Source organism: Balaenoptera musculus, chromosome 7, assembly GCF_009873245.2.
Source record: "Balaenoptera musculus isolate JJ_BM4_2016_0621 chromosome 7, mBalMus1.pri.v3, whole genome shotgun sequence".
Lineage (NCBI taxonomy): Eukaryota > Metazoa > Chordata > Mammalia > Artiodactyla > Balaenopteridae > Balaenoptera > Balaenoptera musculus.
The window spans coordinates 74,679,821-74,703,567 of record NC_045791.1 but is presented as its reverse complement, the minus strand read 5'-3'; the positions used below and the strand labels follow the sequence as shown (position 1 = coordinate 74,703,567).

The 23,747-nt window shown below is 38.2% G+C and overlaps 1 protein-coding gene across 1 annotated transcript in view; it reads right to left on the bottom strand.

Moving 5' to 3' along the window:
- The window catches only part of CCDC150 (coiled-coil domain containing 150), a 107,030-nt gene that overhangs the window by 32,919 nt on the left and 50,364 nt on the right, over positions 1-23,747 (bottom strand). The window contains exon 15 of the mRNA XM_036858122.1: positions 16,961-17,044. Coding sequence (XP_036714017.1) covers positions 16,961-17,044 — 84 coding nt within the window. The remainder of the gene's footprint in view (positions 1-16,960; positions 17,045-23,747) is intronic.

The window sequence follows — 23,747 nt, the reverse complement described above, 5'->3', positions numbered from 1 at the left end:
GAAAAGATGCTTGACATCACTAATTATTAGAGAAATGCAAATCAAAACTACAATGAGGTATCATCTCACACCAGTTAGAATGGGCATCATCAGAAAATCTACAAACAACAAATGCTGGAGAGGGTGTGGAGAAAAGGGAACCCTCTTGCACTGTTGGTGGGCATGTAAATTGATACAGCCACTATGGAGAACAGTATGGAGGTTCCTTAAAAAACTAAAAATAGAATTACCATATGATCCAGCAATCCCACTACTGGGCGTATACCCAGAGAAAACCATAATTCAAAAAGACACATGCACCCCAATGTTCATTGCAGCACTATTTACAATAACCAGGTCATGGAAGCAACCTAAATGCCCATCGACAGACGAATGGATAAAGAAGTTGTGGTACATATATACAATGGAATATTACTCAGCCATAAAAAGGAACGAAACTGAGTCATTTGTTGAGACGTGGATGGATCTAGAGACTGTCATACAGAGTGAAGTAAGTCAGAAAGAGAAAAACAAATATCGTATATTAACGCATGTATCTGGAACCTAGAAAATTGGTACAGATGAGCCGGTTTGCAGGGCAGAAGTTGAGACACAGATGTAGAGAACAGACATATGGACACCAAGGGGGGAAAACTGTGGTGGGGTGGGGATGGTGGTGTGATGAATTGGGCGATTGGGATTGACATGTATACACTGATGTGTATAAAATTGATGACTAATAAGAACCTGCAGTACAAAAAAACAAACAAACAAAACAACTAATACTAAACTTTCATTGGGTTATTTGTATGGAAATATGCTAATATAAATGTTTCAGACATTACATGAAATTTCTAAAAATGTTATATGTTCTGGTATAATGTTATAAGTCATAATTCTAGTTATCACTTTAAAATGTATATCTCAGAAATAACTAAATTTCCTTGTCAATTGCATTATTATGAGCTTTCATCAAATCTTTAACTGTGGTCATTTTTAAGTCTTTTGTCATTTACAGACAGTCCTGGGTGTACTCTGATGCTTTTGCAAATATGTTCCTATAAAAGGGTTTCATCTTCAAGGAATTCATGGAAAAGACTCTGACAAGTACAGGTTTCTGGTAACTGACTGTACTGCTGAACTGAGTGAAAAAGCATTTTCAAAACTCTAATGAAAAACTGATGAACTCATAAAAGTGCTAACAAAAGATCAAGATGAAAAAAAATTAATTACATGGGACTGAGTGAACTGATGAGCATGATTATAATTTTTGTGACTTTCTGTTTGAATTTAAACAAATAATAATAATAATAATTTTCAGTGAAAGATACAAATGCAGGTAGAGGGAATAAATTGAGTTCCCTGTAAAAAAAAAAAAAGAAAAGAAAGGATAAATACATTTGGGCATATTTAGATAATGCAATAGTATACAGCACTATATATGAAACTGAAATCATGTTTGTGAGGTGACAGTTTCTGACAGTCTGCATTAAAACCTAAAACCTGGTATTTACATCATTAAGTCAATTTTGACAATGTAATATTTTATCTAATATGGTTCATATGTGATATTTTAATCGATTATAATCCAGTTGAGAGAACACACAGCAGACTATTGTTTTGATTATATTTAATATGTAGCTCTTCTTTTAGATTATCTTGTGAGAGTAATATGGTATACATTTACAATAGCCAAGACGTAGAAGCAACCAAGATATCCATCGATAGATGAATGGATAAAGAAGATGTGTGTGTATGTATATATATATGGATATATATACACACACACACAATGGTCTATTACTCAGCCATAAAAAAGAATGAACTAATGCCATTTGCAGCAACATGGATGGCCCTAGAGACTATTATACTAAGTGAAGTAAGTCAGACAGAGAAAGAAAAATACCATATGATATCACTTATATGTGGACTCTAAAATATGATACAAATGAACTTATTTACAAAACAGAAACAGACTCATAGGCATAAAAAACAAACTTACGGTTACCAAAGGAGAAAGTGCGGGGGGAAGATAAATTAGGAGTTTGGGAGTGGCAGATGCAAGCTACTGTGTATAAAATAAACAACAAGGTCCTACTATGTAGCACAGGGAGCTATATTTAATACTTTTAAAGTATAATGGAAAAGAATATGAAAAAGAACATATATACACACACATATATATAAAATTGAGCCACTTTGCTGTACACCAGCAACTAACACAAGATTGTCAATTAAAAAAAAAAAGAATAATGTGCTATATAAGAGCACTTTCCCTTGGGCTGATGAGGTCAGTGCCTTTTGGAATGTGCCAACCCAAGGCATGACATAAAAACACCAGAGAATCAACAGTTTCAAAAGTGTTTCACCTTTCAAAGGCTATCAAAAAGCTTCAGCCCTTATTACAGGAATATGGGCAGAAAAAAAGGCATGTATTTTCCTTAAGATTATAAGGATGATCTCTAACATGTAATCAAGGTTTAAAAGGTTAGATAGGTAACATGAGACTCACTAATAAATCTTAAAATGTATTCCACTCCCAGCTAAAATTTGGCTTCAAGGGTTTAAGATTTGGCTATGAGTATTTAAGATTTTTCCCACACACTTAGAAATATACTTCATTTCTCTTGGGAAAGCTAAAAGCAGGTCAAAATCATGGGCCACAGCTTCTATGAGATGATTAGTGTCACAAAGGAGAAAGTATATACCCAGCCTATTACACTGATCACCTTTCCCAGTGAGAAGTAAATAAGAGAGGTGTACTTCCCCAGCTCATTTCATAGGTGAATAAGATGAAACAAGAAAATTAAGACTTGTGCAAGGTTACAAAAGAAAGATGATTATACTTAAGTGCATCGCTGCCTCTGGAAAATATTAATTAAAAGCACACAAATAGTGGCCAAATAGCTTTATCTTTTTATTGGACAACATACTGTTTCACAACCATGGTTTATCAACTGCGTTTCAGATCACCTGCCATTTCTGGGCTGGATCTTGTCTGCTAACCCTATGGTAAGTCCCTTGGGCAGATGAGATAAGATTAACACTAAGGTGTTCGGCAAATCTCTAGGGAGATTACTTATTCAGTCAGCTCTATAGCTGCCAAGCCTAACCAGACTTCACTTCATACCATTCAGTCCAGTGGTGCTCAACTATGGTTGCACATTGGAATCACCGGGGATTTAAAAAGTATTGAAGCCTACGACTTACTCCCTGAGATTCTGATTTAATTGCTCCGGGGTGCAAGCCCGGTCATGGGAAGTTTTCCCTTTATATTTTATTATGAAAAAATTTAAATATACAGAAAAATTGAAATGTGCATACACCTGCCATTCAAATTCAACCATTAACATTTTTATACTTACTTATCATATATCCATCCATCATTTCCTCTATCGATCTATCAAACTATTTTCTTTTTTCTTTTTTTAATGGTTCGTTTCAAAGTAAATGGCAGACATCATATACTTCCTGGCATAAAGAGTTTTTAAAATTCCCCAGGGGAGCCTACTGTGTAGCTAAGGCTGAGAACCACTAATTTAGACTTCAGTGTTTCTACTGAAGTTGGTTTAAGGCAGGTCTAGCCTTATTAGTGGCAAGCTTCCTGCTCTGAGGACACTTTAGGGACAAAACCCACATGGAGTGAAAGAACAGTATCATCTCATGCACAAGTCAATTCTATTGCCTTGCATCTCAATTTCCAGGGTTATTTCTTTTTAGGAATGTTATAAAAATTCTGCAAAAAGGAGAACATATGTGATGGAGGGAGTCAAGATGGTGGAGTAGGATGATGCTGAGCTCACCTACCCCTACAAACAAATCAAAAATACCTCTATATGTGGAGCAGCTCTCAGTGAAAACAAACTGGGGACTGGCAGAAAGATGTCTACAACCAAGGCTGCAAAGAAAGATCCACAGAGTTTGGTAGGAAGGGAGAAGTGATCAGGTCGGGACCTATGTCCCTAGTAGGGATACAGAAGAGGAGGGGATATCACAGGTTCAGAGATCCTCCCTGGAGGTTTTGGGGCTTGAACCACATATTAGGAACCCCAGTCCTGGGGACCAACAATGGAAAGATGAATCCCACTAGCTGGTTTGAAAATCAGTGGGACATACCAGAGAGCTGTAAGAAACTGAGACTCTGCTCCTGAACAGTGCACACACGCTTGCTTACTCCCAGGAACAAGGTAGAGGAAACAGATTAAAAATGGCCTGGGGCTCTGGCCGGTTTCCCAAGACCACCCCAACAGCTGCCCTAGCCTGCACGGATGCCAGCTCCAGCCCCTCTTGCTCTGGAGCAGCTCCCCACTGCTGCCCCTGTCAGGGAGGATAAGCACTTGGGGGAGATGGAGCGGTTCAGACTGGGCCCTGCATCTGAATAGGGTGAGGGCAATCATTACCAGTGTGTGCAGAAGTGGTGGGGCAGGAGCTACTTGTAACTCCTACTGATGTGCTGGGACCATCCCAGTGCATACCCCAGCCCACACCAGGCACCTACTCTGGACCCTTTTGCCCTGAAGGAGCTGCCCACTAGGGCGAAGGCTGCCATTGCTGGAGGGGAGGGGGAGTGCACACTTAAGAGGGAACAAAACCAGCCTGGACCTGACCCTTAGGGCTTCTGCTCCAGCACCTTGATACCTGGCCCTACACCTGATAGGGTGGCTATAGCCAGTGAGCATAGGAGAAGTGCCAGCTCACACCTGGCTCTGGCTCTAGCCCCTTCGTCTCTGGTCCTACCTCCCACCAAGGTGGTAACTGCCAGCACACCCTGGGGGAAGATGTACCCTGTGCTCACTTCAGATTCAGCTCCCCCAACAAAGCCACTGGACACGAGGAGACTGCACAGGGACACTCCCACACAAGGACACTCCTTTAAGTTTGGGATAGGTAACTTTTACCTAGAGATACAGAAAGTCAAACAAAATGAGAAGATAAAAGAATTTATTTCAAACAAAAGAACAAAAAACACCACTGAAAAAACAACTAACGAAATAGAGATAAATAATTTACCAGATATAGAGGTCAAAGCATTAGTAATAAGAATGCTAACTGAACTTGGGAAAAGAATAGATGAACAGAGTAAGAATTTTAACAAGGGACTAGAAAATATAAAAAAGAACCAGTTGGAGCTGAAGATCATAACTGAAATGAAAAATACACTAAAAGGAATTAATAACAGACTAGGAGATACAGAAGAATGCATAAGTAATCAGGAAGATACAATATTGGAAATCACCAATTCAGAAGAGCAAAAAGAAAAACAAATTTAAAAAAATGAGGATAGTTGAAGGAACCTCTGGGACAACATTCCCACATTAGGGGTCCTAGAAGGAGAAGAGCAAGAGAAGAAGGTTAAAAATGTATTTGGTGAAATTATGGCTGGAAAAATTTATTCCTGAGGATGAAAAAAGAAACAGATTTCTAGGTATAGGAAGTACAAAGAGTTCCAAATAAGATGAACCTAAAAAGACCCACACCAAGACATATCATAATTAAAATGGCAAAAGTTAACGAGAGAATTTTAAAGGCAGCAAGAAAAAAAAAATAAAGAGTAACATACAAAGGAACCTCTGTAAGGCTATCAGCTGATTTTTCCATAGAAACTTGGCAGGTCAGAAGGGAGTGGCATGATATATTTAAAGTATTGAAAGGGAAAAACCTACAAGCCAGAATACTCTACCCAGAAAAATTATTATTCAGAATTGAAAGAGAGATGAAGAACTTCTCAGAGAAGCAAAAACTAAGAGAGTTCATCTAACTAATGTTACAAGTGTTAAAGGGTCTTTTCTAAGTGGAAAAGGCTACAACAAGAAGAGTTTATAGGAAAGAAAAATCCCACTAGTAAAGGCAAATATAAGGTAAAGGTTGTGCATCAACTACTTAAAAAAGCTACTACTAGATTAAGAGACAAAAATTATAAAATCAACTATAACTACAATAAAAAGTTAAGGGATAGACATGAATATGTAAAATATGACATTGAAAACACAAAATGTGGGGGAGGGGAATAAAAAATGTAGCTTTTTAAAAGTGTATAAATGTATCTGAACTTAAATGACTATCGGTTTAAAATAAGCACATAAAGTTCTAGGTCAACATATATGAACTCCACAGTAACCACAAATAAAAAACCTACAATAGATACACAGAAACTAGAGAAAAGAATACAAGCACACCACTAAAGAAAATCATCAAACCACAAGGGAAGGAAGTAAAAGAAGAAAATAACAGAGACAAACTATAAAAACAACCAGAAAACTAGTAACAAAATGACAATAAGTACACACTTATCAATAATCACTTTAAATATCAATGGACTAAATGCTCCAGTCAAAAGACATAGGGTGGCTGATTGGATAAAAATGAAGACCCATCTATATGCTGCCTGCAAGAGACTCATCTCAGAGACACACACACAGCCTGAAAGTGAGGGGATGGAAAAAGATAGTTCATGTAAATGGAAGAGGAAAAAAATGCTGGGGTAGCAATACTCATATCAGACAAAGTAGACTTTAAAATAAAGTCTATAACAAAAGACAACAAACAGCATTATATAATAATAAAGGGATCTGTACAAGAATAGGATTAACTTTCATTAACATATATGTACATAATATAGGTGAACCTAATCAGGAGCATCTAAACATATACAGCAAATATTAACAGACATAAAGGGAGAAAATGACAACAATACAATAACAGTATGGGACTTTAAAACTCCACTTGCATCAATGGACAGAAAATCAATAAGGAAACAGTGGTCTTAAATGGCACATTAGACCAGTTGGACTTAACAGATATATACTGGACTTTACATACAAAAACAGAAGAATACACATTCTTTTTAAATGCATATGGGGGTTTCCCTGGTGGCACAATGGTTGGGAGTCCACCTGCCAATGCAGGGGACACGGGTTTGAGCCCTGGCCTGGGAAGATCCCACATGCCGCAGAGCAACTAAGCCCATGCGCCACAACTGCTGAGCCTGCGCTCTGGAGCTCGCGTGCTACAACTACTGAAGGCCGTGCACCTAGAGCCCGTGCTCCACAACAAGAGAAGCCACTGCAATGAGAGCCCATGCACTGCAACGAAGAACAGCCCCCGCGTGCCGCAACCAGAGAAAGCCTGCGCACAGCAATGAAGACCCAATGCAGCCAAAAATTAAAAAAAATAAAAAATAAATAAAATTTAAATGCATATGGAATGTTCTCCAGGATAGATCACATGCTAGGCCATAAAATAAGTCTCAACAAATTTAAGAGAACAGAAATTATATCAAGCACTTTTTTCTGAACATAATGGTATGAAACTAGAAATCAACTACAGGAAGAAAAATGGGAAAACCACAAACATGTGGAGACTACACAACATGCTATTAAAACCTATGGGTAGGTAAAGAAATCAAAGAGGAAATCAGAAAATACCTTTAAACAAATGAAAATAAAAACACAACTTTCCAAAATCTACGAGATACAGCAAAAACAGTCCTAAGAGGGAAGTTTATGGCGACACAGGACTACCTCAAGAAAAAAGAAAAATTTCAAATGAACAACCTAACATACCATCTAAAGGAATTAGAAAAAGAACAAAGCCCAAAGTCAGCAAAAGGAAGGAAATAATAAAGATCAGAGAGGAAATAAATGAAAAGGAGACTAAAAAAAAACACCAATAGAAAAGATCAATGAAACTAAGAGCTGGTTTTTTGAAAAGATAAATAAAATCAATAAGCCTTTAGCCAGGCTCTTTAAGAAAAAAAGACAGAAGACACAAATGAACAAAATAATAACTGAAAGAGGAGAAATTGCAGCTGATATCACAGAGGTACACAAAAACATCAGAAGAGAATACTATGAACAGCTATATGCCAACAAATTGGACAACCTAGAAGAAATGGATAAATTTCTAGAAACATACAATCTTCCAAAACTGAATGAGGAAGAAAGAGATAATCTGAACAGACTGATCACTAGCAGTGGAATTGAATTAGTAACAAAAAAACTCCCAGCAAACAAAAGTCCAGGACCTGACAGCTTCACAGGGAAATTCTATCAATACCAAAAATATAAAGAAGAGCTGATACCTATCCTTCTCAAACTACTCCAAAAAACTGAAGAGGAGGGAACACTCCCAAATTCATTCTATGAGCCTATGATTACCCTGATACCAAAAATCAGACAAAGACACCACAAAAAAAGAGAAAATTACAGGCCAACATCTCTGATGAATCTAGTTGCAAAAATCCTCAACAAAATATTAGAAAACTGAATTCAACAATTATAAAAAGGATTATATACTGTGATCAAGCGGGATTTATTCCAGGGATGCAAGGATGGTTTAATACCTACAAATTAATCAATGTGATACACCACATTAACAAAAGAAAGGATAAAAATCACATGATCTTCTCAACAGATGTAGAAAAAACATCTGACAAAATTCAACATCAGTCCAGAGAAGATGGCGGAAGAATAAGACGCGGAGATAACCTTCCTCCCCACAGATACATCAGAAATACATCTACACGTGGAACTGCACCTATAGAACACCCACTGAACGCTGACAGAAGACGTCAGACCTCCCAAAACGCAAGAAACTCCCCACGTACCTAGGTAGGGCTAAAGAAAAAAGAACAAACAGAGACAGAAGAATAGGGACGGGACCTGCACAAGTGGGAGGGAGCTGTGAAGAAGGAAAGGATTCCACACATTAGGAAGCCCCTTTGCGGGTGGAGACTGCAGGTGGCTGAGGGGGGAAGCTTCAGAGCCATGGAGGAGAGCGCAGCAACAGGGGTGCAGAGGGCAAAGCGGAGAGATTCCCACACAGAGGAGTGGTGCCGACCAGCACTCACCAGCCCAAGAGGCTTGTCTGCTCACCTGCCAGGGTGGGCGGGGGCTGGGAGCTGTGGCTCCGGCTTCGGAGGTCGGATCCCAGGGAGAGGACTGGGGTTGGCTGCATGAACACAGCCTGAAGGGGGAAAGTGCGCGACAGCTAGCCAGCAGGGAGTCCGGGAAAAGGTCTGGAGCTGCCGAAGAGGCAAGAGACTTTTTCTTGCCTCTTTGTTTCCTGGTGCACGAGGAGAGGGGATTAAGAGCGCAGCTTAAAGGAGCTCCAGAGACGGGCGCGAGCCACGGCTATCAGCGCAGACCCCAGAAACGGGCATGAGACGCTAAGGCTGCTGCTGCAGCCACCAAGAAGCCTGTGTGCAAGCACAGGTCACTATCCACACCTCCCCTCCTGGAGCCTGTGCAGCCCACCACTGCCAGGGTCCCATGATCCAGGGACAACTTCCCCAGGAGAATGCAAGGCACGACTCAGGCTGGTGCAACGTCATGCTGGCCTCTGCCACCGCAGGCTCGCCCCGCATCCATACCCCTCCCTCCCCCCCCGCCTAGTGAGCCAGAGCCCCCGAATCAACTGCTCCTGTAACCCCGTCCTGTGTGAGCGAAGAACAGACACCCTCAGGCGACCTACATGCAGAAGCAGGGCCAAATCCAGAGCTGAACCCTGGGACAGAAAGACAAAGAAGAGACAGGGAAATCTCTCCCAGCAGCCTCAGGAGCAGCGGATTAAATCTCCACAATCAACTTGATGTACCCTGCATCTGTGGAATACCTGAATAGACAACGAATCATCCCAAATTGAGGTGGTGGACATTGGGAGGAACGATATATATATATATTTTTTCCCTTATTCTCTTTTTGTGAGTGTATATGTGTATGCTTCTGTGTGTGATTTTTGTCTGTATAGCTTTGCTTTTACCATTTGTCCTAGGGTTCTGTCTGTACGTTTTTTTTGTTTTGTTTTGTTTTTTCTTTTTTTAGTATAGTTTTTAGCACTTGTTATCACTGGTGGATTCGTTTTTTGGTTTCGTTGCTCTCTTCTTTCTTTCTTTTTTTTATTACTTAAAAAAATTTTTTTAATAATTATTTTTATTTTATATTTTAATAACTTTATTTTATTTTATTTTATTTTACCTCTTTCTTTCTCTTTCTTTCTTTCTTTCTTTTTTCTTTCTTTCTTTCTTTCTTTTCTTTCTTTCTTTCTTTCTCCCTTTTATTCTGAGCCGTGTGGCTGACAGGGTCTTGGTGCTCCAGCCGAGTGTCAGGCCTGTGCCTCTGAGGTGGGAGAGCCAAGTTCAGGACATTGGTCCACCAGAGACCTCCCAGCTCCATGTAATATCAAGTGGCGAAAATCTCCCAGAGATCTCCATCTCAACGCCAAAACCCAGCTCCACTCAACGACCAGCAAGCTACACTGCTGGACACCCTATGCCAAACAACTAGCAAGACAAGAACACAGCCCCATCCATTAGCACAGAGGCTGCCTAAAATCATAATAAGGCCACAGACACTCCAAAACACACCACCAGATATGGACCTGCCCACCAGAAAGACAAGATCCAGCCTCATCCACCAAAACACAGGCACTAGTCCCCTCCACCAGAAAGCCTACACAACCCACTGAACCAACCGTAGCCACTTGGGGCAGACACCAAGAACAATGGGAAATACGAACCTGTAGCCTGTGAAAAGGAGACCCCAAACACAGTAAGTTAAGCAAAATGGGAAGACAGAGAAACACACAGCAGATGAAGGAGCAAGGTAAAAACCCACCAGACCTAACAAATGAAGAGGAAATAGGCAGTCTACCTGAAAAAGAATTCAGAATAATGATAGTAAAGATGATCCAAAATCTTGGAAATAGAATGGAGAAAATACAAGAAACGTTTAACAAGGACCTAGAAGAACTAAAGAGAAAACAAAACAGTGATGAACAACACAATAAATGAAATTAAAAATTCTCTAGAAGGGATCAATAGCAGAATAACTGAGGCAGAAAAACGGATAAGTGACCTGGAAGATAATATAGTGGAAATAACTACTGCAGAGCAGAATAAAGAAAAAAGAATGAAAAGAATGAAAAGATCCAGAGACCTCTGGGACAACATTAAATGCACCAACATTTGAATTATAGGGGTCCCAGAAGAAGAAGGGAAAAAAAAAGGAACTGAGAAAATATTTGAAGAGATTAAAGTTGAAAACTTCCCTAATATGGGAAAGGAAATAGTTACTCAAGTCCAGGAAGCACAGAGAGTCCCATACAGGATAAATCCAAGGAGAAACACACCAAGACACATATTAATCAAACTATCAAAAGTAAATACAAAGAAAAAATATTAAAAGCAGCAAGGGAAAAACAACAAATAACACAGAAGGGAACCCCCCGAATGTTAACAGCTGATCTTTCAGCAGAAACTCCGCAAGCCAGAAGGGAGTGGCAGGACATACTTAAAGAGATGAAAGGGAAAAACCTACAACCAAGATTACTCTACCCAGCAAGTATCTCATTCAGATTTGACAGAGAAATTAAAGGCTTTACAGACAAGCAAAAGCTAAGAGAATTCAGCACCACCAAACCAGCTCTGCAACAAATGCTAAAGGAACTTCTCTAAGCATGAAACACAAGAGAAGGAAAAGACCTGCAATAGAAAACCCAAAACAATTAAGAAAGCGGTAATAGGAACATACATATCGATAATTACCTTAAATGTAAATGGATTAAATGCTCCAACCAGAAGACGTAGACTGGCTGAATGGATACAAAAACAAGACCCATATATATGCTGTCTACAAGAGACCCACTTCACACCTAGGGACACATACAGACTGAAAGTGAGGGGATGGAAAAAGATATTCCATGCAAATGGAAATCAAAAGAAAGCTGGAGTAGCAATACTCATATCAGATAAAATAGACTTTAAAATAAAGAATGTTACAATAAACAAGGAAGGACACTACATAATGATCAAGGGATCAATCGAAGAAGAAGATATAACAATTATAAATATATATGCACCCAACATAGGAGCATCTTAATACATAAGGCAAATACTAACAGCCATAAAAGGGGAAAACGACAGTAACACAATCATAGTAGGGGACTTTAACACCCCACTTTCACCAATGGACAGATCATCCAAAATGAAAATAAATAAGGAAACACAAGCTTTAAATGATACATTAAACAAGATGGACTTAATTGATATTTATAGGACATTCCATCCAAAAACAACAGAATACACTTTCTTCTGAAGTGCTCATGGAACATTCTCCAGGATAGATCATATCCTGGGTCACAAATCAAGCCTTGGTAAATTTAAGAAAATTGAAATCATATCAAGTATCTTTTCTGACCACAACACTATGAGACTAGATATCAATTACAGGAAAAAATCTGTAAAAAATACAAACACATAGAGGCTAAACAATACACTACTTAATAACCAAGAGATCACTGAAGAAATCAGAGGAAATCAAAAAATACCTAGAAACAAATGACAATGAAAACACGACGATCCAAAACCTATGGGATGCAGCAAAAGCAGTTCTAAGAGGAAAGTTTATAACAATACAATCCTACCTTAAGAAAGAAGAAACAGGACTTCCCTGGTGGTGCAGTGGTTAAGAATCCACCTGCCAATGCAGGGAACATGGGTTCAAGCCCTGGTCCGGGAAGATCCCACATGCCGCAGAGCAACTAAGCCCCTGGACCACGGCTACTAAAGCCTGCGTGCCTAGAACCCATGCTCCGCAAGAGAAGCCACTGCACTGAGAAGCCCATGCACAGCAACAAAGAGTAGCCTCCTCTCACCGCAACCAGAGAAAGCCCACCTGCAGCAACAAAGACCCAACGCAGCCATAAATAAATAAACAAACAAATAAATAAATAAAACGTTCCTTCCTTTAAAAAAAAAAAAAAAGGAAGAAACAAGAAACATCTCAAATAAGCAACCTAACCTTACACCTAAAACAATTAGAGAAAGAAGAACAAAAAAACCCCAAGTTAGCAGAAGGAAAGAAATCATAAAGATCAGATCAGAAATAAATGAAAAAGAAATGAAGGAAACAATAGCAAAGATCAATAAAACTAAAAGCTGGTTCTTTGAGAAGATAAACAAAATTGGTAAACCATTAGCCAGACTCATCAAGAAAAAAAGGGAGAAGACTCAAATCGACAGAATTAGAAATGAAAAAGGAGAACTAACAACTGACACTGCAGAAATACAAAGGATCATGAGAGATTACTACAAGCAACTTTATGCCAATAAAATGGACAACCTGGAAGAAATGGACAAATTCTTAGAAACGCACAAACTGCCGAGACTGAACCAGGAAGAAATAGAAAATATGAACAGACCAATCACAAGCCATGAAATTGAAACTGTGATTAAAAATCTTTCAACAAACAAAAGTCCAGGACCAGATGGCTTCACAGGTGAATTCTATCAAACATGTAGAGACGAGCTAACACCCATCCTTCTCAAACTCTTCCAAAAAATTGCAGAGGAAGGGACACTCCCAAACTCATTCTATGAGGCCACCCTGATACCAAAACCAGACAAAGATACTACAAAAAAGAAAATTACAGACCAATACCACTGATGAATATAGATGCAAAAATCCTCAACAAAATACTAGCAAACAGAATCCAACAACAGATTAAAAGAATCAAACACCATGATCAAGTGGGATTTATCCCAGGGATGCAAGGATTCTTCAATATACACAAATCAATCAATGTGATACACCATAGTAACAAACTGAAGAATAAAAACCATATGATCATCTCAATAGATGCAGAAAAAGCTTCTGACAAAATTCAACACCCATTTACAATAAAAACTCTCCAGAAACTGGGCACAGAGGGAACCTACCTCAACATAATAAAAGCCATATACGACAAACTCACAGCAAACATCATTCTCAATGGTGAAAAACTGAAAGCATTTCCTCTAAGATCAGGAACAAGAATGTCCACTCTCACCACTATTATTCAACATAGTTTTGGAAGTCCTAGCCACGGCAATCAGAGAAGAAATAAAAGAAATACAAATTGGAAAAGAAGAAGTAAAACTGTCACTGTTTACAGATGACATGATACTATATATAGAGAATCCTAAAGATGCCGCCAGATAACTACTAGAGCTAATCAATGAATTTGGTAAAGTTGCAGGATACAAAATTAATGCACAGAAATCTCTTGCATTCCTATACACTAATGATGAAAAATCTGAAAGAGAAATTAAGGAAACACTCCCATTTACCACTGCAACAAAAAGAATAAAAACCTAGGAATAAACCTACCTAGGGAGACAAAAGACCTTATGCAGAAAACTATTAAGACACTGATGAAAGCAATTAAAGATGATACCAACAGATGGAGAGATATACCATGTTCTTGGATTGGACGAATCAATATTGTGTAAATGAGTATACTACCCAAAGCAATCTACAGATTCAATGCAATCCCTATCAAATTACCAATGGCATTTTTTACAGAACTAGAACAAAAAATCTTAAAATTTGTATGGAGACACAAAAGACCCCAAATAGCCAAAGCAGTCTTGAGGGAAAAAAATGGAGCTGGAGGAATCAGACTCCCTGATTTCAGACTATACTACAAAGCTACAGTAATCAAGACAATATGGTACTGACACAAAAACAGAAACATAGATCAATGGAACAAGATAGAAAGCCCAGAGATAAACCCACGCACCTATGGTCAACTAATCTATCACAAAGGAGGCATGGATATACAATGGAGAAAAGACAGTCTCTTCAATAAGTGTTGCTGGTAAAACTGGACAGCTACATGTAAAAGAATGAACTTAGAACACTCCCTAACATCATACAGGAAAATAAACTCAAAATGGATTAGAGACCTAAATGTAAGACCGGACACTATAAAACTCTTAGAGGAAAACATAGGAAGAACACTCTGACATAAATCACAGCAAGATCTTTTTTGATCCATCTCCTAGAGTAATGGAAATAAAAACAAAATAAACAAATGGGACCTAATGAAACTTCAAAGCTTTTGCACAGCAAAGGAAACCATAAACAAGACCAAAAGACAACCCTCAAAATGGGAGAATGAATCAACGGACAAAGGATTAATCTCCAAAATATATAAACAGCTCATGCAGCTCAATATTAAAAGGACAAACAACCCAATCCAAAAATGGGCAGAAGACCTAAATAGACATTTCTCCAAAGAAGACATACAGATGGCCAAGAAGCACATGAAAAGCTGCTCAACATCACTAATTATTAGAGAAATGCAAATCAAAACTACAATGAGGTATCACCTCACACCAGTTATAATGGGCATCATCAGGAAATCTACAAACAACAAATGTTGGAGAGGGTGTGGAGAAAAGGGAACCCTCTTGCACTGTTGGTGGGAATGTAAATTAATACAGCCACTATGGAGAAGAGTATGGAGGTTCCTTAAAAAACTAAAAACAGAATTATCATATGATCCAGCAATCCCACTACTGGGCATATACCCAGAGAAAACCGTAATTCAAAAAGACACATGCACCCCAATGTTCATTGCAGCAGTATGTACAATAGCCAGGTCATGGAAGCAACCTAAATGCCCATCAACAGACAAATGGATAAAGATGTGGCACATATATACAATGGAATATTACTCAGCCATAACAAGGAACGAAACTGGGTCATTTGTAGAGACGTGGAGGGACTTGGAGACTGTCATACAGAGTGAAGTAAGTCAGAAAGAAAAGCAAATACCGTATATTAACACATATATGTGGAACCTAGAAAAATGGTACAGATGAACCCGTTTGCAGGGCAGAAACAGAGACACAGATGTAGAGAAAAGACGTATGGACACCAAGGGGGGAAAGCATCGGGTGGGGAGGGGGGGTGGTAAAAAAAAAATTCTTTTTTACAGTTCAAAAAGTTAAACATGGTCCCGAATAGGAAAATCTACAGAGACAGAGAGTAAATTAGTGGTTGCCAGAGGCTAGGGGAAGGGGAGAATGGGGAATGACTGCTAGTGGGTACAGGGTTTCTTTTTGGCACGATGAAAATGTTCTGGAATTAGACAGTGGTAATGATTACACAACTTTGTGAATGTACTATAAACCACTAAATTGTACACTTTAAATGTGAACTATATCTCAATAAACCCATTATTTTACAAAAAAAAAAAACCCCAACATTCATAGCAGCATTATTTACAATAGCCAAGATATGGAATCAACCTAAGGGTATATCAACAGATGACTCGATAAAGAAGATGTGAGAATATATATATATATATATTCTCTCTCTCTCTCTATATATATATATACATATATAAATGTGTGTATGTATATATACACACACACACACATATATATATATAGAGAGAGAGAGAGAGAATATTACTCAGCCATAAAAAGGAATGGAATCTTGCCATTTGCAATAACATGGATGGATGTGAAAGGTGCTGTACTTAGTGAAGTAAGTCAGACAAAGAAAGACAAATATTATATGTTAGCACTTATATGTGGAATCTAAAGAATAAAACAAAGCAATGAAAATAACAAAACAGAGACAGACCCACAGAAATAGAGAATAAACTATTGGTTATCAGTTGGGGGAAGGAAGGTGGGAGGGGCAAAACAGGGGTAGGGGATTAAGAGGTATAAATTACTATGTATAAAATAAACAAGCTACAAGGACTGATTGTTCAGTACAGGGAATATAGCCAATATTTTATAATAACATTAAATGGAATATGATCTATAAAAGTATTGAGTCACTCTGTTGTACACCTGAAACTAATGTAATACTGTAAATCAACTATACTTCAATAAAGAGAGAGAGAACATAGGCTTTCTACATTGGCAGCAAATGACCATGCATAAAATAATTATAATAAAGTTTATACTGTCATAGAAATGAGCCTTGGCTTCACAATTTTAGGTTTCAGTATTATATTATAGGTGTGTAAATAGGAGTCACCTGGATTTGAATGAGGGGCCAAACTTAGGGAGGCTTAAAAACTTGTCCAAAGTTATAGAATTAGTAAATGTCAGAGCAAAGTCCTCTCAAAATCCAGCAAAATTTAGCTTGACAACTGGCATTAAAAAATAAGAAAACAAAAATCAAAAAATGAAATCTCATACCTGTAGTCTTCCCTTTTCATAGGCCAGTTTATTTTTACTCTCAGTAATTTTTCCCAAGACATTTTCCACCTGCTGTTGGGCAAGCTGATAAAGCAAACACAGGTATCAGTACCTCTAGGCATAGAATGAATAATCATTTTCTTTCTTAAACAAGTATTTATACCCTTACTATTTCTAAAGTAATGAATCCAGGATTCATATTTATTTGCTACTGCTACCTCTTAGTCTGTCTTTAGACAGCTGATCATAGTATAATATGAAACATGTAGAGAGACTGTTAATGAAAATATGAGTGCCTTAGGACTCACAGTTGTTCTTTGTTTCCTAATTCTGTTTTTGTTATGTCAAGTATTCCTTTGTAGCTGCAACCTAACCCAGATGTGGGGTGGTTTTATCAGTGGTTGCAGATATGCAGTTTGAGGATTATATGCAGTCGGCCCTCTGTATCCACAGGTTCCACATCCACTGGTTAAACCAACTGTGGATCAAAAATATTCAGGAAAAATAAATTTCCAGTAAGTTCCAAAAAGCAAAACTTGAATTTGCCACACACGGGCAACTGACAACTATTTAAATAGCATTACATTGTGTTAGGTATTATAAGTAATCTAGAGATGATTTAAAGTATATGGAAGGATGTGCATAGATTATATGCAAATATCACACCATTTTATATAAGGGACTTGAGCATCCACAGACTTTGGTATCTGGGGGGTCCTGGAACCAATCCCCCACTGATACTGAGGGATGATTGTAGTTATTTAAGACAATGGGAGCTACAAATGATCACAACCATTTGGTCAATAGCAGATACTTCAGTTACCATAGTAAAAGACAGTAAAAAAAGAAAAAAAAAACTGAAAAAAAAACCCAAAAGAAATGTTTGTCGGAAACTCCAACATTGTTTGATCAAGTACTCAACACAATGTTATCTAGGACAAACATTACTGAAGTCTCTATATTTCATGAAATTACATATTTAATCATTCAAACAGCCTTTAATAATGAGTTATTTTTTTTTCCTCAGACTTTGTCAGAGGAAATAACTATAAAATAGTTTTCTCTTGACTAAATTTTGAACCTTACTGGTACTTCAGGAACACTATTAGTGACTGAATATAGAAATTTTCACCTTCCATAATCAATTTCAGTGTTACACCTTAATAACGGGAAATACTGATATTTGCCATATGTCAAAATCATCTTCATAAGTCCATTGTAGGAATAATACACACACAAGCAAATGTGACTAAGAACACAAATTCTTAATCACGTAGGCCAACCAGCTGCACTATGGGTCATTTCCAGTAAATTTTAAGTTCAAGGTCTTAATAATGTTGGTAAATATCCTATGTTGACATAATCACTATTTCTGGTTTACATTTGCTTAATCTGTGAATAATAGAACAAAAGGACCTTTTCAGCATTTAAAGCCAAAGAATTTAGATTTTTGTTTTATATTCAACTTTAGGCTAGTCTGTAAAGATGAAACCATATATGTTGGGATATTAATTTACACAAGAGACATTCCTCACTATCTCCAACATTGTTACAGCTATTCTTTACTCGTCTCTTTGTAGTGCACTTTATTTCATTTTAAATATTGTGAATATTTTCCAAATAAAAGTAAAAACACATTCCAAACTAGATTACTGTATAACATGTAACTCATTTCTTCCCCTGTTCAAAATATTTTCATGATAGCATATATTCTGTTAAGAGGTCACATTAATCTGGAGCATTGTTTTCTCCTTGGTAGTTGTCTTGGCTAGAAGAATTAAGCCATTTTAGACATTCTAGACTTGATAAAAACCTATGGAAAAATTATAAGTAGTGATTAGTCCTACTGTAAAATTATGCACATTCAATATAAAAATTTATACCCAATATTAGATCGGTGGGTAATTAACTATTATGGCTATCTAGGCATTTGTCCTATCAGATCAATATTTATTTCATACCTACTTATACATATTCATACTTTGTTTTTTAAAGTTTCACTTTTAAAAAAAAATTTTTTTTAAACAGATCTTTATTGGAGTATAATTGTTTCACACTACTGTTAGTTTCTGTTGTACAACAAACTGAATCAGCCATATGCATACATATGTCCCCATATCCCCTCCCTCTTGCATCTCCCTCCCACCCTCCCTATCCCACCCCTCTAGGTGGTCACAAACCACCGAGCTGATCTCCCTGTGCCATGCTGCTGTTTCCCACCAGGTAACTATTTTACATTTGGTAGTGTATATATGTCAATGCTACTCTCACTTTGCCTCAGCTTCCCCCTCCCACCCTGTGACCTCAAGTCCATTCTCTATGTCTGCATTTTTTTTTAAAAGGAACTAATTTATTTATTTATTTATTTATTTATTTTGGCTGTGTTGGGTCTTCATTGCTGCGCGCGGGCTTTCTCTAGTTGCGCTGAGTGGGGGCCACTCTTCGTTGCGGTGAGCGGGCCTCTCATTGTGGTGGCCTCTCCCGTTGCGGAGCACAGGCTCCAGGCACGCGGGTCTCAGCAGCTGTGGCCTGCAGCCTCCAGAACAGGGCCCAGCTGCTCCGCGGCATGTGGCACCTTCCTGGACCAGAGCTCAAACCTGTGTCCCCCGCATTGGCAGGCAGATTCTCAACCACTGCGCCACCGGGGAAGTCCCTCTATGTCTACATCTTTATTCCTGTCTTGCAACTAGGTTCATCAGTACCATTTTTTTTTTTTTAAGATTCCACATATATGTGTTAGCATATGGTATTTGTCTTTCTCTTACTGACTTACTTCACTCTGTACGATAGACTCTAGGTCCATTCACTTTCAATCGTGGGTTGCTCCCACTAAAGCAAAGGAAAATATTTTTTTAAAGCATTCAGACCAATAAAGTATTGGTTTCAAAATAACCTAAGGAAAATGTAGACTGCTATCAATAAATAGGAGGCTAGTAATATATTATCATAACATTAGTCATCAATTAATTTTCTGTCTGTGGAAGACATACAGTCCTCCTTTACCACAATATTTTTCATTTTGGTAACTATGATGTAAAATCATCCCATGAATGCAACATTTGGGATTATGTTTTGATCAAGCCTTCAGCAGAAAATATATCACAAGGATGGCCAATAATGCTACAAAAACAAAGCTACACCATAACCATAAAAGCTGAATTATTTAAAACTTAAAATTCAGTTCCAAGTCCTATAAATCAAGGTGCCCAATGTGTTGCAAAATGTAGGTTAGCTTATAAAAAGTCAAGAGCTAGATTTAACCAAAAATATGCTAGCTATTACAAATAAAAACACTCAAAAATAACTTTGCTTGCCTTCTTGGAATGTGGAAGGCTTTTTATTTTTTTAAATAACTTGGATAGTCCGGGTCTCTTATAAAATGTGTCCAAGAATTTTTAAAATAATGGCACTTTTTTCCTCAATAAAACTCCCTCTTTTAGGCAAAGGCATAAAGAATTCTATTACTCTTTCAAATACACTTTTAAAATAATTTCCCCTTTTTGCCACCAAAGAGAACACTAATGCACTGATAAGTGAAAACTCAGAAAAATCAAAATGTGACTGTTTGACACAGAGTCACTTATTTAAATTTATGACAAACAAAAATAAACTGTTCCAGTTGCTAAAGGAAAGTAGATATTAAGGCAGTAACTTAAATTACTGTTTTCAGATTATTTAAATAGGCCCTGTACTTAAGAAAATTGATGGAACACCAGAAATTAGAGAGAGACCACTTAAATGAGTGAATATCTCAGATTCTGAGTTGTGGAATGCAGAACTCAATGCAACCTTTGCTTAAATAATCTTGGCAATATACTATAAAGATTATTAATATACAGAGCAAAACAGAAACTGGAGAATCACCTTAGAAACAGCATACAAAGAAAAATGCTAATGGTTAGAATATACATTTTAACTCAAGCACTGAAACATCACCCCTTGAAAAAGCAGGAAGCTAACACAGAAAGAATTATCTTAAGATATGAAAGGCAGGCTGACAAGGATCAACAGTAAGCCACAAAGTGATTTCTAAAATAATTTTTAAAATCTGGGTAAGCTCTAAAAGTTAGCAGAAGCTGTTAGAAGGATACATAAAACCAAGAGATAGTAGCATCTTGGTAAAGCTGTTTTATAAGTAGATTCTTAACTAGGAATTTTATTCAAAGTGTTTAACAACCAGTATGACATGGGCCCCTGCAAATGGAACCAACTCTGTCACCCTCACAAGTATACACTGACTGAATGTCATCCTAGTTTTAAGAAATACTACATTTAATACATTGTTTAATTTCAAGTCATTATAATCCTAGTTGTGTATGCAACTAATTCTATTTCTGTCTGGTGCTACCATTTGAAAATGTATGTTTAAAATACAAATGAGAAGTGGGGCAAATAGTCATTTAACTTGAACCCAGGAATAGTAACCTTCTCACAGTTGTATCTTTTCTCATTGTGTTTCCCTGCATGACTGCCTGTGGTAACGGACTTAAATTACACCATCATTCATAGCAAACAGACTTGTGGTTGCCAAGGGGGAGGGGAGAATGGGGGAGGGATGGAGTGGGAGTTTGGGGTTAGCAGATGCAAACTATTATATATAGAATATATAAACAACAAGGTCCTACTGTATAGCACAGGGAACTATATTCAATATCCTGTGATAAACCACAATGGAAAAGAATATTTAAAAATATAAAAGTATAACCGAATCACTTTGCTGTACAGCAGAAATTAACACAACATTGTAAATCAACTATACTTCAATAAAAAATTTTAAAAATTACACAGTCATTAAAGGCTGAAATGGCAAACATAAACCTAAAATAAGGAAGTGTGAGAAAAAGAAGAAATGATATTTATACAAGTATACTGTATATGTTGGCCCTGTGAGGGGCACTTTACTCACAGTATGACATTTAATCCTCACAGCCTGGTAAGACAGACATGACCCTCTTTGTGCTCTACCCAATCGACATTTCTTAAACACCTATTATGTATTAGGCGCTATGGTAGGCAAGGGAGTATACAGATGAGTAACTACTCTTCTTGCATTAGAAGAGAGTGAAGGCAGATGCATAAGCAGGTCAATTTCTAACTTATGTAGTAACTATTTTGATATGGGTATGCACAGTAGGCTGTGGGAACCCCACAGTTAGGGGAGATCCCCTTGGTGCTGAAGGCCATAGAGGTTAAGAACTTGCCCAGGTCACACAGTAAATGGAGCCAAGTATTGTAACCAGGTCTGAATTTAAATCTGTGGCGTGGCATACACAACACACATTCATATGTATATCTCTAAAAATCAGTAAGAGGTTATACTAGAGGGTAGTTTTTATTGAGAAGTTTAAGTGTTAATTCTCAAAGAACAAAAATATACTGCTGGCCTTGAATGGCAATAGGTTTAATGACATTGCTCGGATTGAAAAAAAAAAAAGTTCTTAGCCTCTTTCCTCAAGACTCATACAGCCAAGTGAAGCACTTCCAGGCAGGCTTGGTCAGAGAAGATTCTATGCATAGACATATAAGCTGGAATTGAGGTATGGGATATCACTGGGAGACCTTAATCAAGAGGTGCTGTGGGCAGGCAAGAATCAACATTGACCAAATCACTTGCAAGACCCGTCAAAGTCACTAATAGGATAAGGCCAGAGGCCTGCTCACTGGCAGTAGAGGCACAAAAGAATCACGCAGACTGAGATATGGTCTTCCAGAGAGACCCAAACCAGGTGGGTGGATAAGCCCAGCTGAGGCCTGGCCAACAGGAAAGGACATGGATGAACCTTTAATCTCGGGGGAGGGAGGCGTGGTTTGAGACAGTACCAGAAATTAGAGCTAATGCACCTTGTTGCTTTGATAGGAACTTACAGGCTTTCTTCTGAGACAGATGAGATACTAAGAATTCAATAAATGTTAGCAATGTTGTACATGCTTTACATGTATTAACTTACTTAACCTCAACAACCTCCTAATAATAGTATGATTATCCCCATTTTGACAGATTAAGAAACTCAGGCTCTGAGAGGTTAAGGATCACACCCAAGGTCACAGCCAAAACTGAAACATAGATAGTCTGGCTCTAAAGCCATGAAAATGTAAGAGGATTTATACATATATATATATTTTTTTTTTTTTAAAGATTTTTTTATTGATTGATTGATTGCTATGTTGGGTCTTCGTTTCTGTGCTAGGGCTTTCTCTAGTTGCGGCAAGCGGGGGCCACTCTTCATCGCGGTGCGCGGGCCTCTCACTATCGTGGCCTCTCTTGTTGCGGAGCACAGGCTCCAGACGCACAGGCTCAGTAGTTGTGGCTCACGGGCCTAGTTGCTCCGTGGCATGTGGGATCTTCCCAGACCAGGGCTCGAACCCGTGTCCCATGCATCGGCAGGCAGACTCTCAACCACTGCGCCACCAGGGAAGCCCCTATATATATATTTTTAAATTTTATTTATTTACCAATTTTTGGCTGTATAGGGTCTTCGTTGCTGCGCACAGGCTTTCTCTAGTTGCAGTGAGCGGGGGCTACTCTTCATTGGGGTGCATGGGCTTCTCATTGCAGTGGCTTCTCTTTGTTGCAGAGCACAGGCTCTAGGCATGCGGGCTTCAGTAGTTGTGGCACGAGGGCTCAGTAGTTGTGGCTCACGGGCTCTAGAGCGCAGGCTCAGTAGTTGTGGCGCACGGGCTTAGTTGCTCCGCGGCATGTGGGATCTTCCTGGACCAGGGCTCGAACCCGTGTCTCCTGCATTGGCAGGTGGATTCTTAACCACTGCACCACCAGGGAAGTCCCAGG